At 39.9% G+C, this 16,849-nt stretch overlaps 1 protein-coding gene across 2 annotated transcripts; it reads right to left on the reverse strand.

Annotated features, from left to right (window-relative positions):
- Window positions 1-3,733: 3,733 nt before the first annotated feature.
- On the reverse strand, window positions 3,734-16,849 carry IL10RB (interleukin 10 receptor subunit beta). Of its 2 annotated transcripts, XM_065653186.1 has the most exons (7): window positions 16,731-16,849; window positions 14,251-14,374; window positions 12,788-12,957; window positions 10,471-10,637; window positions 8,195-8,345; window positions 6,543-6,700; window positions 3,734-4,289 (listed from the first exon to the last, which is right to left on the reverse strand). In XM_065653186.1, the coding sequence occupies exons 1-7, from the start codon at window positions 16,777-16,779 to the stop codon at window positions 4,086-4,088; spliced, it is 1,023 nt and encodes a 340-aa protein (XP_065509258.1). In that variant the 5' UTR covers window positions 16,780-16,849; the 3' UTR covers window positions 3,734-4,085. The 2 variants fall into 2 exon arrangements, with proteins under 2 accessions (XP_065509258.1, XP_065509255.1); XM_065653183.1 differs by lacking the exon at window positions 16,731-16,849 and having other exon boundaries at window positions 14,251-14,435.

A 16,849-nucleotide genomic window follows, 5' to 3' on the forward strand; every position in this document is an offset into this window, starting at 1 on the left:
CTTTTCATAGTGCTGTGAATTCTTCCTATTCTTGTTGCACTGCTCTGTATTTGCACTTCATACCATGTGCCTGAAATTTTACCTAAAGTTCCTTCTATGTATGGAGGAGGAACCTTGTTTGTCTGTGGCAGGTTCCTTCAGCTGCTATGGATCATGCATGGAGGTGAACACGCTCCATGTTTACCGCAAGTTAGGTCTCAATGAGTGCCGTGAGTAGGAGCTCTGAAGTACTGCTTATCACTGTCTTTTTAGTCATGAATCTTCTTCTGGAATCAGAAGAGTGAAATTTAGCAAGGAAAAGAGGAGTCATCCAAGAAAAGCCTTGCCTGGTTCAGCAAGCTAAATCTGTCTTCTAACACTCACTGAATGTACAGTTTCCCGTGTTATCCTCATGGTACGTTCACAGATTTCCCAGTGCTGTACACATTAGCTACAGGCCTTACCCCTCTCCTGCTTGCTCTGTCATTATGCACATGCTGTCCATCTGCTTGCTTAGGGGGCTTCTGTCCCTCCCATCACTGCAGTATCTGCATACCATAATCCTCATGTAAGAGCTGAGGAAATTATAAGGACAATGCAGCTAAGCGATGTAACCTGAAGTGAGATGTCAGCAATGAAACATCAATCGAAGTCCTCCAAGAGGTCAAATAATTATTTAGTGTTACTTTTTAATTCCTTTATAAACAGGAGTACAAATGATTCTTTGCTGCACTGCACAAATTCACATGTTGGATGCTTGTATGATTGAAGGGAGAGCAGACAAGCAAGCAGACATCAGTGTTAGAGGATGCCCTGACTACAAGGTTAGCTCTACATAAAATAAGACTTCTGGCATCAGATAATTAAATCAGAATTTCACAGAATGTCACTCTGCCCATTCAGAATGATCTTCATTAAATACATTCTGCATTGGTGACTTCATTTCTGTTCTGTGTGACATATAACATCCTAACTTTATTTACCAAGTTATCTGCATTAGAATAACACTAGCAAAGGTGTAGTCTGACTGCTCTGTCAGCTTGATGTCCTCAGACAACTGGAGCACAGTATGATCCAAGGCTTGAACCTTTACTAGGATCGTACAGTTCTCTGGACTTTATGGAAACTGGTGACCTATGAAATGCAGAGTTGGGGAATTCATTCCTAATTCATGCTAGCGGTGGTGTAGCTGGAATCTTAATATATTTTTTATTTTGGAATTAACTATATAAAGGCTTTTTGATTATCATATAGACAGTAGGTTCAAGATGGGTTCCCATGAACTTAAAACAGCTGTTTCTTTAAAGGCCCCATGTTCATATCAAAGAAAAGCCAAACAAACAAACTGGTCAGGACAAATCCTTCCTTGCTCCATGAGCCTGGATGTGTTGAAAGAGGAAGCATTATTCTGAGAACAGTGTCTTTCCCTTTCCTCTCATATGATAGTCCAACAATTGGTATTGGCAAAGACATGAGGGGAAAGGCTTCCTCTTTTTAGATGGGGGAAGCCAACCTCTCAGCATTTCAGAAAGAATGTTTATGCACACGTTCTTCCTGCTTTTACCTAAAAAGACTGTGTCTCTGAATAGCCAAGGTTATTTTTTTCTCTCCTTCAATTTGGCTTACCAATGAACCTGTAATGAAGTGGCACAGCACACAGGAATGCCTTATGTATGCCCTCATCATAACCTTTGAACCAGCTGATTGATTTCAGCTACATTTGATAAGACAGTAACTTCCTGCTCTTCCATAAAGACAACTGCCAGATAGCTTAAAGCAGCTCTACTATACGAGTGAGGAAAAGGCAGCGAAATCTCAACCCTCTTCTCTTCTAACAGGAGCTGGCCAGCCAACTAGCACATGCATTGGTCATATGAGCTATACTATGTGTTTTTGCCTTTCTGAAAGCCACATTAAAAAAAAAAAAAAAAAGAAGGAAAAAAAAAAGAACGTACAGAAGCAGCTGCTACTCTAGAAGGAGGGATGGGGAACACACAGGGAGCTGAATTTTTACAGTGAAGATGCATACCAGACACAGGACATTTGCCTTCAAAAGGATCAGCATTCACAGAGCAGGTTTGGTGAGAGGGGAAGAAAAGCACCAGTGAAACAAAATGCCTTGGAAAAAAAATGAAAATGCTCCCCTGTTTTTCCCATATTTCACATTTAACCAAAACATAGAATTGTTTAGGTTGGAAAAGACCTTTAAGATCATCAAGCACAACCATTACCTAGGACTGCCAAGTCCACCACTAAACCATGTCCCTAAGCACCACATCTACAGCCCATTAGCAATCGCAGAATGCAATATGCAACATGCAACACAGAACTACAGAGGAAACATTTTCTCTCACTTAATGACCACTGTAAAATTGGCTAATTTTTCACCTTGTGGTATTCTCACACAAAGCACAAAAATGCATCAACATATTCACGTTGTTTTGTCACTATTATATAAGACCCCAAAAGTGAAGTGATTAAAAAGTATCTCATTCTTCCAGAAGTAAATATTACATTGTATGATATTTTTAGATTGGTTTGTATCTTTGTCACTACTTTTGATAGCAGAAGTGATCCTTAAAATTTTATCAAAGAGAGAATCTGCAAAATCCGTAAAATCGTCAGTTCAAAAACAGTAATGAAAAACTAAAAAAAGAAACCGTTTTTAAGTCAAAAATAAAACAAAACCCCACAACAAAGTACTATGTTATTTTACATTCCACAAAAAGAGAGCACTATAGCAGCTGTAGAACTATGGTGTTTCCCAGCCAGCTCAGGTAAACTCACATTATAGCATTCTTGACTTTGCAATAGACTACACTTGGTTTAATTTCACTTTAGGCATATGAACTACAATAAATCTGAATAGCAAAGAAAACATGATGAAAATTAAAAAGTGCAGAAAAAATGTGTGCAGCTTACACATAGCTGGGTGGTATAAAGAATCAATGCCTGTTCTCCTTACGTTTTCTGCCTCTAACAGTTCCCAAGAAGCGAAGATTTACACGTTAATTAACAAACATCAAAACCACAGCCAAAAATTTTGCAATTCCCATATCAACATATGATTTACACACAGCTTTACTCACGGCAAGTTACTTTTTCTGGCAGAGTTTAATTTTTCATTCTCGTTTTGATGTAATAATACACACCAAAAAATTGTGTCACTCACAAAATTAGCACACAGTGCAAAGATCACACTTTATGCCCAATGTTGGTGTGGACATAACCTTCATATGCGAGAAGAGGGCTGTGCCAGTGAGATTGTATTATGTTGCATGGGAGTCACATCAACTTGGATTTACTTTTTTTGAATTATGTATCAGTAGATAAAATGAACCTCTCTTTTAACTCCCACTTGAGCTGTGAAGTTTTCACAGACTTCAGTGGACTCTGGATGAGGTAGGCAAAATTTAACTAATGATAAAAACTGCAGGGCAGAGGCTGAGGGGACTGAGTAATACCTGAATGTAGAGGGCTATCTGGCAGTGCACTGATATGTTCTCATCCTTAGCAATGAAGTATAAGTAACACTGTGCAATGCAAAACACACTGGATATTTGTGTTTGGTTTATTCATACCAAATTCATCCCATCACAATAACTTTGCAATTTTGTATCAGGTAAAAAAAATATTCAATAGAAAGATTATGCCACTAAGGATATATCCTTCAGAAATACAATTTCTCATTAAAAAAAAAAAAGTCAGATCGTGTCTTTTTTTACAAAATACAATTTTCTTTTACAAACCTTATACAATATGCCATTTTGATTAGATTTTGCAATAAATAGTTCACTAAAGTTAAATTAACTAGTATTATATATATGATATTTACTTTTTAAATTAATGTCATAATACAGTCCTAGGTATTGCTACAACAGTGAGCCACTACAAAAAGTGGCAAAAATTACGCATCATTTAGTCCCTTCTTTATAGTCAAGCTTCTTGTACTTTAAAAAAATAATATGATTCTGTCAAAAGTCTGTGTACACATCTTCGATACGAATTTTTACTGTCTTAAGAATGCAGCCATAAGAAGATAAACTCAAGAGCCCATTTGCTTTTCTTTTGCTCCAGGTGAAGTATGAGGAGTGCATTTAGGCTTTTTATGAAGCTGGTACTATTCTCGAATCAGAATCTTCTTGTTCAGAGTCCTGGAGGTGCTCTGTTGTCTTGTTGGCCTCATCCCCTGTCTCTTCACTTTGATTTTTGGATTCTTCTGAAATGACAGTTAGCTTGTCATAAGAAAGATGCTCTTCTTGTGGGAGTGGAGGAAAAAACTGCGAGCCACTGGGAGGCTTGCTCAAAAACTGTGAAGGAAAGAGGAAATGAGAATTAGGCTGCACCAGCCATACCATCCTGTTTGCTTAGAAATATGTTTTATACTGTGTTCCACACATCAATTAGCTTTCTTGATGCTTAGAAGTCACAGAGTGCTGACAATGTAACAACCTCTCCGCTCGCTTTAACATCCTGTGCAAGGCTTGGAAGGAAATCAGAGGTGCCCTTATTTGCAAGAAGATACCCCAGGGGTTAGTGACTTGTTTGGAATATAAACTTTCTTTTAAAAAATAAAACACCTAGGTTTTGTTTGGAAGGAAAAACTAAAATGGTAACTTGACTGTAGGTAAAGGAGTTCGCAGAGAGATTTGTCAAATAGCTGCAACAGATGTGAATTGTTCCTGCCATCTCAGAGAGCCGTCTGCTCAAACATCAGATAGCAATGCTTTAAATGTCAACATAAACCATAACCATTTAGTCAAGTGAAGGAGAGGGTGGGAGATTTGTGAGGCTATGCAGTTGAGTGAAAAAGATGACTTAATTTTAGTGCTGAAATATCACAACTTCCTCCCACTCCCTGTTCTATTGATAAGATGGAAACAGCCTCAAGAATCAACAGAGACTTTGCAGGATGTCATGACTGTGTTTCGAATGTCAACACAAGTACAGCACACCTACTCAACACAGTAATAACATGTCAGCCACTTATTTTGGCAGCTGAAGTGGCAGTTCATTTTACTGGTAGTGGCTGGAGGAGTGCAATTACATTTTGCTCTTGTGACTTGATCCCTGTCTATTACTTTAGTGTATTTTACGTAAGAAACAAGCTGCTCCATCAGGAGTCCTGTTCACTGTAATTACAAAAATAAAAACTAATATGATTACTATTAGACCTTTTTTTCTAGCAAAGTGTCAGTAATGTGCAATCTCAAATGTTCATGTAGTGAAACCACTGCCTTTCATAAATGCCATTTTAGGGAAGCACGACCGACCTTTGATTCCTGTGATTAACCACTATAACCCACTAGCACAAAATGAAAATTCTCCCCTATTCTAGTGAGAAACCTGTGGACAAAATGAAATTTGACCATATCCTGTATTGATCAGAGCAATGGTACCTTCCCAAGAGCTCAGCTCCAAGTTCAGCAAACAACTGTGTGCTGAGCATGTGCAAAACTTAAACCACAAGATGATGGCTAGGTCAGCTCCAAAGTCTGCTGAACTCTAAATGAGTCAAAATGAAAGACCCAGAGAAACTGCAGGAAACTCAGAAGAGTACAAGCTGCTAACTTCAGTGTACGTAATGCTCTGCATAGCCTTTTTCTTGGAGGAGATTCTGATACAGCCTTTTTATATTGCTGAATGGGTAACCGGGTCAGTGGTATTCCCCAACAGGAATGGCTAACGTTCATTGCTCTCATTTTATCTTGAATTTTCAGACTTCACTACATTCTTTCCTTAAGTTAAAATTCATTATTATACCTGGGAAAGAACTTCGTTTCAGGAGAACAAATGTGCAATTTTAAGTCTAAAATGAGATAGAGGAGACATATCTCAGTTGTTCACTATCTAAAAAGAGGAGCTGAAGATTAACACCTGTTATTCTCTCACTTTAAAATGAAAGAAAACATCCTGTTTCTAAACCATACAAAGCTTCATATTGCAAATTATGCAGTTGCTTTAGCAATAGAAGTCTGGGCCAAGTTTTTTAATTTTTCAGCTTTTAAATATTTTGGACCATTCTGTGCAGAACAGTTCAAAATGACAGTATTTTAGAGTTAATTATACCTCAGTATACTGCAAAAGGAAGTCTAATTTCACTGCTTCTTACTTATGTCTATGCAGCACCACAGAATTTGATAAAAAAACTGAGATAACATTCATGCAAAATTTATGACCTTATGATGCCAGAAATTAAATAGTAAATTTATTGTAAGTAAACTTCCTCTACCTCTCTCACACTGAAAAGTACCTTCTTTTGTTCAGTTTTTTCCAAAGTTCATGACTTCACCACTTATGCTTATTTGAATGGCTTTTTATGTCTGGCAGAAGAGCAAGTTTTACCATACACAACAGCTATATAACAATAGATAATCAGCATTGCTCCTTGTAGTTTAAAACCCCCTCAGAACAGCCTGCACTTTACAGATGGATAACAGTCAGGTGCAAATGAAATAAGGCAAAATAAAAGAAGCTCTAAAGGTTTTGGCACAGAGAGGTCTTGAAAGGCAGGGAGTTCTGCTGAAAAGTCTGATTTTAATTGTGTTAGGTAGAAAACAAACCTCTTTCAAGTGTTGAGGGAAGATATATGAAGGGCAGAAAACATGTTTGGTGAGTCGATATAGATACAAAAAGGAAAAGAAACAAACAGGAACAGATACTGCAATGACCAACATTGATCCTATAAGAACAGTCACAATTATCCACACAGGAGTTACACCTGCAAGAGACAAGAAAAAGAATAAATTAGAACTGTTATTATTGATTTCTGAATATATTATTTTCAAATTATCACTTTATGGAACTAAAAAAATCCAACAAACTATTGTAACTGCAAACATAAGTATTTGTTTCCAGATGCAAAATACCTCTTAGCTCTTAAATTTTTTGTTTGAATAAGCTGAGGAAGTTCTCAATACAGTAAGCTTACAAACCATCACATTTAGACATTGACAGTTACACATACTGGTGATTCTAGGCAAATGATCAAAGGAAAAAAGACCAACAGAACTATCCCCAAGGTGATATAATGTAAAAAGCTATTGTACACTCTTTGGTGTTTCAGGAGTATGGGAGTTGACCCGTAACATTACCAGAGTATAGGCTTCTATTTTTTTCTTAAAGAAATCTGTAAAAATGGCAGCAAAATAAAAACAGTAGGGTACAAAAGTAAATTTCTAAATTCTAAAATTCTAAACTACTCAGTCTTTAAAAAAATTATGTCATGCACAGAGATTTCACAACAGGCAACGGGAATGAAGATGTATCCATACATCACTGTATAAATGTTTTAAACCAACCTACACTTGCTAAGCACTATTCTAGCCATGAGCTAACAAGCAACACCATCACCCTGTAATTCAACTGCAGTGCATGCAGATAATATATGTGGGAAACATGAGGAAATATTTTACAAAAAAAGAGGATAGCCCACTAGCTTCCTCAGGCTTCCTCCAGATTTAATACCTTCCTCATTACCTTGTGTCTCTGATATTCCACAAGTTATCCAAGAGTGTAAGTTTCTCAAAATACATGTTATGTCTGAAAAAGACAGCATCTAGGACTCCATCCTTTCTTTTAACTAGGGACATAGAGCTGCTTGCCAAGATGACAGGGTCAGATGATGTGGTGGTTATTGCTGGACTCCATAGACAGCAGCTAGGGTGGCACGGCTGGTAAGGAAAGTGCTTTTGGTACTTAACTGCCTTCAAAATGAAAAGGAAAGCACTGAGACAAATATTATTGAATAATAACTGCTGTGTGACACAGAGAAAGAGCGTTATGGCCTTGCCTCATGATGGACTCTGGCAATATCACCACAGATGAAGCAAACCGCAACACAGGCTCCAGTTCCTCTCTCTGAGATACACAGAACAAAGGCTTTCACAGGATACTGAATACAGCTAATGGTAAAGGAAATTCAGGCACACAGTGTGATCACTGAAGAGCCTATGCTCCATTTGACTCCAATTTTCAGGCCTCTGCAGCAAAGTAAAGCATCGTGCCATTGGTGATGTACTGCTTGTAGTTTTCACTTCGTTTCCAACTCCTCTGCTCCAAAGGTGCGCATGTATTAAACACCAAAAAATACTTAAGTAACAAACACATCCATTTTTGGAAGGTTTACACATTACACCAATTTTCATTTTGAATGGCTTTGCACATTTCCTAGATCCCTACAGCACGTGTCCCATTGTGATGCACCAGGTATTACCATTGTGGGTTGTCTGCTCGCAAAGCTCTCCGCTCAGTTCTCCTGTTTTGTTCCACTCAGGGATAACTGCTTGCACTTGAATACAATATATCGTCCACGGCTCCAATTGAGATAATATCTCAGAATTATGTTTAGTATCTACGTGAGCTACCTAATAACAGAAAAGAATATAAAAAATTTGAAAAGCACAAGTCCAGTGAATGGAGTAGCAAAGTAAAATTACATTTAGTAGGACAAATTGGAGCAGTTGTAGCTGCAATGTGAATTAGGCTTTCAAAGGCAGAATGAAATGCCATGCCTACACCACATAACTGATAACTCTACATTGATTTCGCCTGTGGTTAGTGTGACGCCACTCTCACTACTGACTTTCTGGATGCTTCTAGCAGCATTAATGAAGTTTTAGGCTAAAGATGAGGCCTACAGAGATGTGATAAATGAGATCTGCTTGCAGAGAGAAACGATTGCCTAACCAAATGAGATCAGCTAAGAGTGCTGTCACAAACAAACATAATTTAATTTGAGATGGAGCAAGTAGAGTGGATGGTCTAGTCAAAAGAAAGAAAAAGACAGAAAGAAAAAGGCTGGTGGAAGCTATTAGGTGATTGACAGCAGATGCAACTTGCTGTTTAGAGGCATATATTAGTTATGTTCCTGTAATTATACAGTCTCTGCAGAGTACAGGAATTTCTACAACAGGCCCCATTATGTAATAACAGATTCCTCCTGTAGCTAGGTTTCAACATTTTGAGCAAGTATTCACTTCAAAAAAACAACCTATGAAGTTACACAGTCTATGCCTTTTGCTTCTTTGATCCCTATGGAAATTTACAGAATCATAGAATTGTTTTGGTTGGAAAAACCTTTAAGATCATCAAGTCCAGCCTTTAACCTAACACTGCCAAGTCCACCACTAAGCCATGTCCCTAAGAACCTCATCTACACATCTTTTAAACACCTCCAAGGACGGCGACTCCACCACTTCCCTGGGCAGCCTGTTCCAATGCTTGACAACCCTTTCTGTGAAGAATTTTTCCCTAATATCCAATCTGAACCTTCCCTGGTGCAACTTGAGGCCATTTCCTCTCATCACTTGTCACCTGGGAGAAGAGACCAACACCCTCTGTGCTACAACCTCCTTTCAGGCAGTTGTAGAGAGCAACAAGGTCTCCCCTCAGCCTCCTTTTCTCCAGGCTGAACAGCCCCAGCTCCCTCAGCCGCTCCTCATCAGACTTGTGCTCCAGGCCCCTCACCAGCCTCGTTGCCCTTCTCTGAACTCTCCCCAGCACCTCACCTTTCTTGTGGTGAGGGGCCAAAAACTGAACACAATGTTCGAGGTGGGACCTCACCAGTGCTGAGTACAAGGGGGTGGTCACTGCCCTAGTCCTGCTGGCCACACTAGTGCAGATACAAATACCTTTATTTCTTGTAGTTTGGGAACTAGAAGCCAGTCTGTTTTTTGGGAAATGATGATCCTTCATTTTTTGGAATTGAATTCCAAAGAATTTTGCAGGGTAACAAATATAAATCAGAATGATACGTAGTGCAGTCCTATTCTATGAAAATTGTACTGATGTACAAAGCACTAATTATACCGTGACTAATATCGTCCAGTAAAGGGCTTCCTTTTTTCCTGTAATAGAACTCATGACACTATAATTAATATATTATTTACAATCTTTCTTCATGCATTTTGTATGGAGAAGTCTTTTGAGCTGAGTAACAGATCTGTCTGTGGAAGAGGCTGTCCGTAAGAAGAAGAAAGCTAATTACAACTGATAGAAATTGAAGAGATGAAGGTGACCACAGTTAATATAAGGCACCAGCCATGATGCTATTCAAAGCCCAGAGTCCCATGAAGAGCACAAATACTTGAATGACATGAGATTTGAATCTAAGTCAAGTTATTGCCATGATCACAGATACTGCTGATGTTACAGCTTCTAAGTTTACCCTTGCTTCTATGTGTGAAATACAGAGACCTGGTGGGGCAGACTGCATCGCAAATGAATCTCCACTAAACAGAGGGCACAAACTCTCATAGTGTAGCAGTTATTTCTAATTATGGAAAGAGCAAACTATATCCATGCTACTGTTTAACTACACAGCTCTCTGCCATTTGCTCTGAATACCAGCTGTAGCGACTAGACTTTACTACGCTGTAGAGAAACGTTTTTACTTCAGTACTGTTAGCTTTCAGAAATCAGTCTGGTAATTTACAAAGAAAAGCATATATCAAAATCAAGGAGTCACAACATGCAGGAAGCAGAAGTTACCTCTGTATTGCTGCCTTTCTTCCAGTACAGTATTCTGTAATTCCATGAGCCGTAATATTGCTTTAGAGGCCACTTGTCATGTTCGTATTCAGCAAAAGGGCCGATGAAATCCACATGCAGGGACCCAGACTCAGACTTCACTTTTACATCAGGTGGCCCAATCACTGCTATATATTGGAATGGTGGAAAAGAAGAAAGAATGGAATTCAGTTTCACATTGTTTTCAATTTGACATTTTCCCACAATCCATCACAATTCATGCTTTAAATAATTTTATCTGTTAGAAGAAAGTAATTTCCCTTCATGGGTCAGGCATAAATAAATCCTTTCCTTGTAGACCTGGTCTTGAAAGGGATTTATTTTTGCAGTTACATAACAGATATTTTTGTAGACGACATTTCCCATACACTAAATTAACTCAGTTCTCTTTTGCCAGCTGTGGTGACTCCTGGGAGAGGAAGGACTATTTCTATAGCTTATTACTCACTTCTCTTTCCAGGCCAAGCCGTTACAACATCTGTCTTTTCTGAGGAGGTCCTCTAGTGAAGGGGTTTAATGTTTCTTTCATTGTGATCATTTTGAAAAACTGAACCATTTGAATTACTTCTGCATGTCTTAAACATTGAGCTCCTTAGACTGAATATTATATTCTTATATTCTGAAATATTATATTCTTATATTTTGAAAAAGGCTTGTCCTTCTTATGTTTTTGTGCCACCACCTAAATTAATTCATAAGTACCTCAGTTATTAACTATAATATGTTGTGTCTGCAATGAGCTCTCCATTAAAGTTTCCTGTAATTCCAACAAACAACTCTGCCTTGGCTGCCTCTACTGAAGTTCTGCCTGGCTACAGCCACACTATCAAGAGAGTAGAAAGGAGGAGCTCAATATACAGAAAATTTGGCATTCCTCTAGAAATAGGCGTTTCTTTAACTTAAAAAACAAAAACAAAACAAAAACAAAACAAAAAAACCCCACCCCAAACAAACAAAAACCCCTTGCTGGACCATTCATTCATGTAATGCTATGAATATGTTGTTGAACTTGTGAAAAATTAATGTTTCTTTAGGAAAGTATTTTTTCTTTACGAAGGTCTTGGTTACTCAGTTTTCTTAGGCTATTCCTACAATACAGTGTGGAATTTCTTACAAAAGCACTAGCAGAAATAACAACACAGAAAGGAATATCAGATATTCTTATTATGATGCCGTGCTCGGATGAGCTATGACATTAAAAGTCCTCATGTCCTCCTCAGAGATTGGGCCAGTTTTCCCAGGTCTTTCTTTCCAGGTAGTTTTATATCCAGACTTTCCTAGTTCAGGAATAAGCTGCCTTTTCAAGGCCAAGCCTGCTCTGAAGGCCACATGTTCTTTCAAGTACATGTCAAACTACAATTGTGTTAATGATTTACACGTTTGCTCTCTGCTCTGAAAATACTTTTTGTATTACACTTCCTTTAGGCTGTAATTCATACCTGCAATGTTGTATTTTTTTTTCTGTGCTACGTTTCAGCACTTCTGTTCTAGGTGGATTAAATTATTATCAACGTTATACTTTTGGGGAGAGAGAATCAATAAAAGCATTTTGAAGAACAAGGCTGTGAGGAGAAAAAAAGCCTTAGGTAACATTAACTACATAATCTAAAATAATTTCATTTTTGCTTATGAGAGGCATACGAATGTACAAAATAAAGGATGCTCATTGGCAAAACCCACACTCTCATTCCCAAGCTCAAGCTGACAGTAACGTGATTAACAACTCTGTTGTGCATTATAATGCAAGGCAATGTCTAAATTGTCTCTCACAAAAGACTATAAAGCTTCACTAAGAGAATGGAAATACTGTGCAATGAAGACTTCTTGACTAAAAATTAATACTTCACTGTGATTTTTTTTATTAAAAAACCCCAAACAAACAAAAAAGAAAGCTTTTTGCCTGACATAGCAATGAAAAAGAAAGTAATTGAACTTTTTCAGATATACAGGAAGTCTGAAGCCTTAAAGAAAAGCTCTCCCTAGTCCAAAAATATAATTGAAGCCTTATTTTTAAAGGAAAAATACACATTTTTTAAAAACCTCCTCAAAAGATGTTTCAAGTACCAATACTAACATTTACTATAATAGTGAACCTACTATGCTTTCTGACAGCAACTTCTGCATTTGAAAAATGAAAGTGATACAACTAAGATTTTATAGTTCAATGTAATTAAATTTTAAAATTATCTGCATGCTATAGCTCTTTTTATGGAGCCAAATTGTAAAGGTGCATGAATAACAGACAAGATTTTTTGTGGAAGAGTAGAAAAAGGCTTACTGTCATCCATTGGCTTAAATCGGATGGTCACCCAGTCTGAATATTTATTTTCTGACTCCGCTCTGACCTGTAAAATGTAGTCTCCATATGCAGACAGAGAAGAGATATCACACTCTGTGAGTCTCAAGTTTGTGCTCACGTTTTCATATGTGTTTCCAGGGAAATTGATGCTGTATGGAAAATAAACAAAATGTATATGATGGGTAAATTATAACTGATTAAATGTCTCTCCTCTCAGTTAACTGGGAAAGTGGCACATCTCATCATTAATACAACCAATTATGACTCACGAACAAGAAAAATTAAACCCAGTGTATAAGACACTTCATTACAAGTATGTACACACACATTATGCATTTTATATGCATCCATAAATCTGTGATAAAGATAGAGATTAAAATTATTATTCACTAAGCAGATGCCCTTTTCTTGACAGTGGTTACAAAACTTGATTCAACAGTCAGTAGTTATTTGATAAGTCCACAAATATTAAGACAACATCGCTATGCACAGCTTTGCTGTCTAACTTGGACTTCGTTCAGAACTGTCTTTAAGATATGCATATATGGATATATGCACATACCCAGAGAAAATCAATCCTGAGAACTGACTGGGAACTGTATAATCAATTATGTTCCTCCTGTTTTGCACCAGAAGCACACCTAGGAACATTGTGATCAACAGCTAGTTGCTACCAGAATCCAGAAAAATAATTTTGTAGACGGCCTGTACCCTCAGTTTAGGGATTTCTCCTCAGCAGGCACCTGCCTATGGGTGCCATCATCTCCGCTTCACATCCTGCCCTGCCTTGCACAAAGAATTCATCCTTCAGCAGGAACACAAGACCTCTGGCCCAACACGTGGTTTCGTCGCCCAGCACGGAGGAGCAGGCAGGGTCCGTACAGCCACACAGACCGTTTTCCAGATGGGAAAGACCAACTTGGAAAGACGCAGTGACAAAAGCAAACGAGAGCTGAATCAGCCCACCAAAAATGACCACAGGAGACCTCAGAAAATGTGTCCTAAGTTTAAGGCACTGAACGGACAAGCCACCAGCCTGCTGTTCATGGGGCATTTCCACTAAGGGTGCAGGCCAGCTGGCTGCGTTGGTGGCAGAGCACAGAATGCTGCTGGAGTTCTTAATTAAAGATAAGGTCCTAATTCTCAGCAGGACTAAGCCTCTTGAATCACAGGTAGCAGCTACATGACAGAGAAAAAACCACACACATGGCTAATAACAGCCAACATCAAAATGTGTTTCTGGTTCCAAAATAAGTATGTACAAAGCTGCCTTGGGTGTGAAATGTGTAGAAAATGCCTCTGTCCTGTTATTGAGCTCAAAAGATAAGCCTCTCACAAACTAAAAGAAAGGGACAGCTACCGATCTTCCTATGAAAAAGGAAACAAATCACAAACACGCTGTAAAACATAAATTAAAGAAAGCACAACTCCCCCAGACTTACCTCTTAGATCGGACAGTGTAACTTATATTCCCTTTGTGAAATTTAGGTGCATCCCACTGTAAAATGCTATGAAGATTAACAGAAATAATTCTTGCGTTTTGGGGTTTTGGCACTATTCCAGATACTGTGGAAGCAATCAAAACCAAACATTTTAGTATGCGTTCCTCCAGCAACTTCTCAGTCATCCAAAACTTAAATACAGCCTTCTTTCTCTTCCTTGCCTTGGGTGCTTTTTAAAAAACCAGACTTTAATGTAATTAATTTAAATCCTGATGTCTATCATTCCTTCTGAGTTTATGCAACAAAACCAAATTAGCCAGCATCAATAATTTCCAGTAAGTACAGTCTTTATGATAACATCATTTATTATGCATGACTGACTTGTTACTGCCTAAGACTTCAGGCCCATCAAGCTACATGCATGAACTTTCACTGAGATTGTCAAAATCAATTTTTTTGAAGTAGTGCTCCAGTAGCACTATGGAAATAACATGGCTGTGTGGATTAATTTGTGGTGTGTGGTTTCATTTTCGTTTTTTTTTTTTTTTTTTTCTGAAGAGGAACATGAATAGTCTTTCTGCATAGACATCAGTATAAGACTGAAATAATTTTTAAAAATCCACCATAAGTATGATTATATCATCACTGCATGGATTAGCATTGCCATTTAAAATGCTTTATGCATTACGTTATTAAGCCACCATCTGAAAAACAGAGATACCTTCAAAGGCAAGAGAGCTATTAAATATACCATAAACGCATCAGTAACTGGCACTCTTCACAAGTGACAAAACCACAATCCTTTCGCTTTATTGAAACTAAATCAAAGAAACCCTAAAGTAGTATTGATGAATAGATCATTACTATTATGATTTAATTATTTTAAAACAATTGTTGGTATTGAAAGTAAAATAGAAAAGATTTTGGCCCATTATTGCAACACAAATGATCAATACAAACAAAACCTGTCAGATCAGATTAGTGCTTAAATGTCACAGGATAAAACCTAATTAAGAAATTCTAAGATAAACAACCTATTTTATATGTCTATAATTGATGCACAAATACATTAAATGAATGTGTCAGTTATCCACCTTTAGCAGAAAAGAGTTCAAAATCTAAACCCTGCTTAAATAAAAACTATTTCACTGACTCAATTCCTACAATGTTGCCCTCACGCCCAACAAATCAACTCAAACGCACGTCATGAAAACAGAAGTTGGTTGCTTCCTGGCGCCCAGGCCTCCTTGAGGGACGCTGTCCCTGCGCATGTGTGTCCTCACCGGCACCCACCTCGGGCACTCGCCTTCAGAGACCTCTGCCTGTGCACATGCTGTGCCCCTTCGGAAGCACCTCTGACCTCCTGCTCCCACACCTTCTCCTACCTGCAAAATCCCAGGTATGCAGAATGCTAAGAAAGATGGGTGCAGGTAGCAGACTTCAAAGACTCAACCTGAACAACACAGCTGAAAACAAATCTGGCTAGTACAAGGCATATGATTTCTCCTCTCCCATACAACATGGTCCTCACTACAAAGGACACTCTCTAGGGCACTGCCTGTGCTTTGCGGAGACTCCCTCCAAGGGTTTGAGGTAGGCTTGTAAATGCCCAGTAAAAAGCACGATGTCTTTGAAGGCTTGCTTCCCTTACAGTGTTTTCTACTTGATAAAATCCTCCAGGTAAAGTTTTTTATTCAGCACCGTGGACCTAAAGAGACGAGAAAATACTTCCGTGGTTTTGTACTTTGTCAATGAAAGGTTTGTACACAGTTCACATCACTGTCCTGGATACAGCCTGTTTTGGGAAAGGCACGGCCCTGGGCCAGTTTAGGCAGCCGTGGTGGCTGCTCTCCCAGCGCCCCCGCCGTGTCTGGAGCAGCAGGAGCTCTGCCAGAGAAGGGCAGGCAGTGCCGGGCTTTGCGGGCACGGCTGCACCCGCGCTCCCACAGCTCACAGTCAAGACGCCTGGAAGAGCGTGCTTTTGCTCCCACTCGCGCGTTTCATCAGACGGACTTGCACAAGCGTCCAAAACCGAAAAGGAGAGTTCCAGTTTCTCAGCACAGATGCAGCCTTAGGGGAAAAAAACCAGCCCGCGGGCAGCGGGAGCATCCCGCGGGCGGCCGGGCACCCCTCCGCGCCCCCAGCCAAGTTCCCCTGCGACGGGCGGGCGGCCGCCGGCCTTTGCCCGCTCCCCTCGGGGCGCGGCGGACGACACCCGGCCGGCTGCTCGCTGGCTGTCGGCGCCGCTCGGCTCGTCACGGCAGCGGCGCCCCCCGCCGAGCCGCCGTCGAGCGCCAGCTCCTTGCGACCCCGCCAGCGGCGGCCCGCGGGGCAGCGCGGCCCCGGAGAACCAAGCCGGCCGGCTCTAGCGCCCCTTGCTCCCAACGCCTGCCCCCCGACTCGCGGCGAGGCGGGGATCGAGAGGACGATCACTCGCCCAGACGGGCCGGGCTCCCCCGCCAGCCCCGGGGCGGACTCACCGCACAGCAGGAGGCAGCTGCAGAGGGCGCAGCGGAGGGCGGCGGCCATGGCGGCTCCGGTGCGGGCCTCCCTCAGCAGCGCAGGTGCCGGCGCCGCCGCGCCATGGCACCGGGCGCTG

The sequence above is a fragment of the Caloenas nicobarica genome, chromosome 1, assembly GCF_036013445.1.
Source record: "Caloenas nicobarica isolate bCalNic1 chromosome 1, bCalNic1.hap1, whole genome shotgun sequence".
NCBI classification, from domain to species: domain Eukaryota; kingdom Metazoa; phylum Chordata; class Aves; order Columbiformes; family Columbidae; genus Caloenas; species Caloenas nicobarica.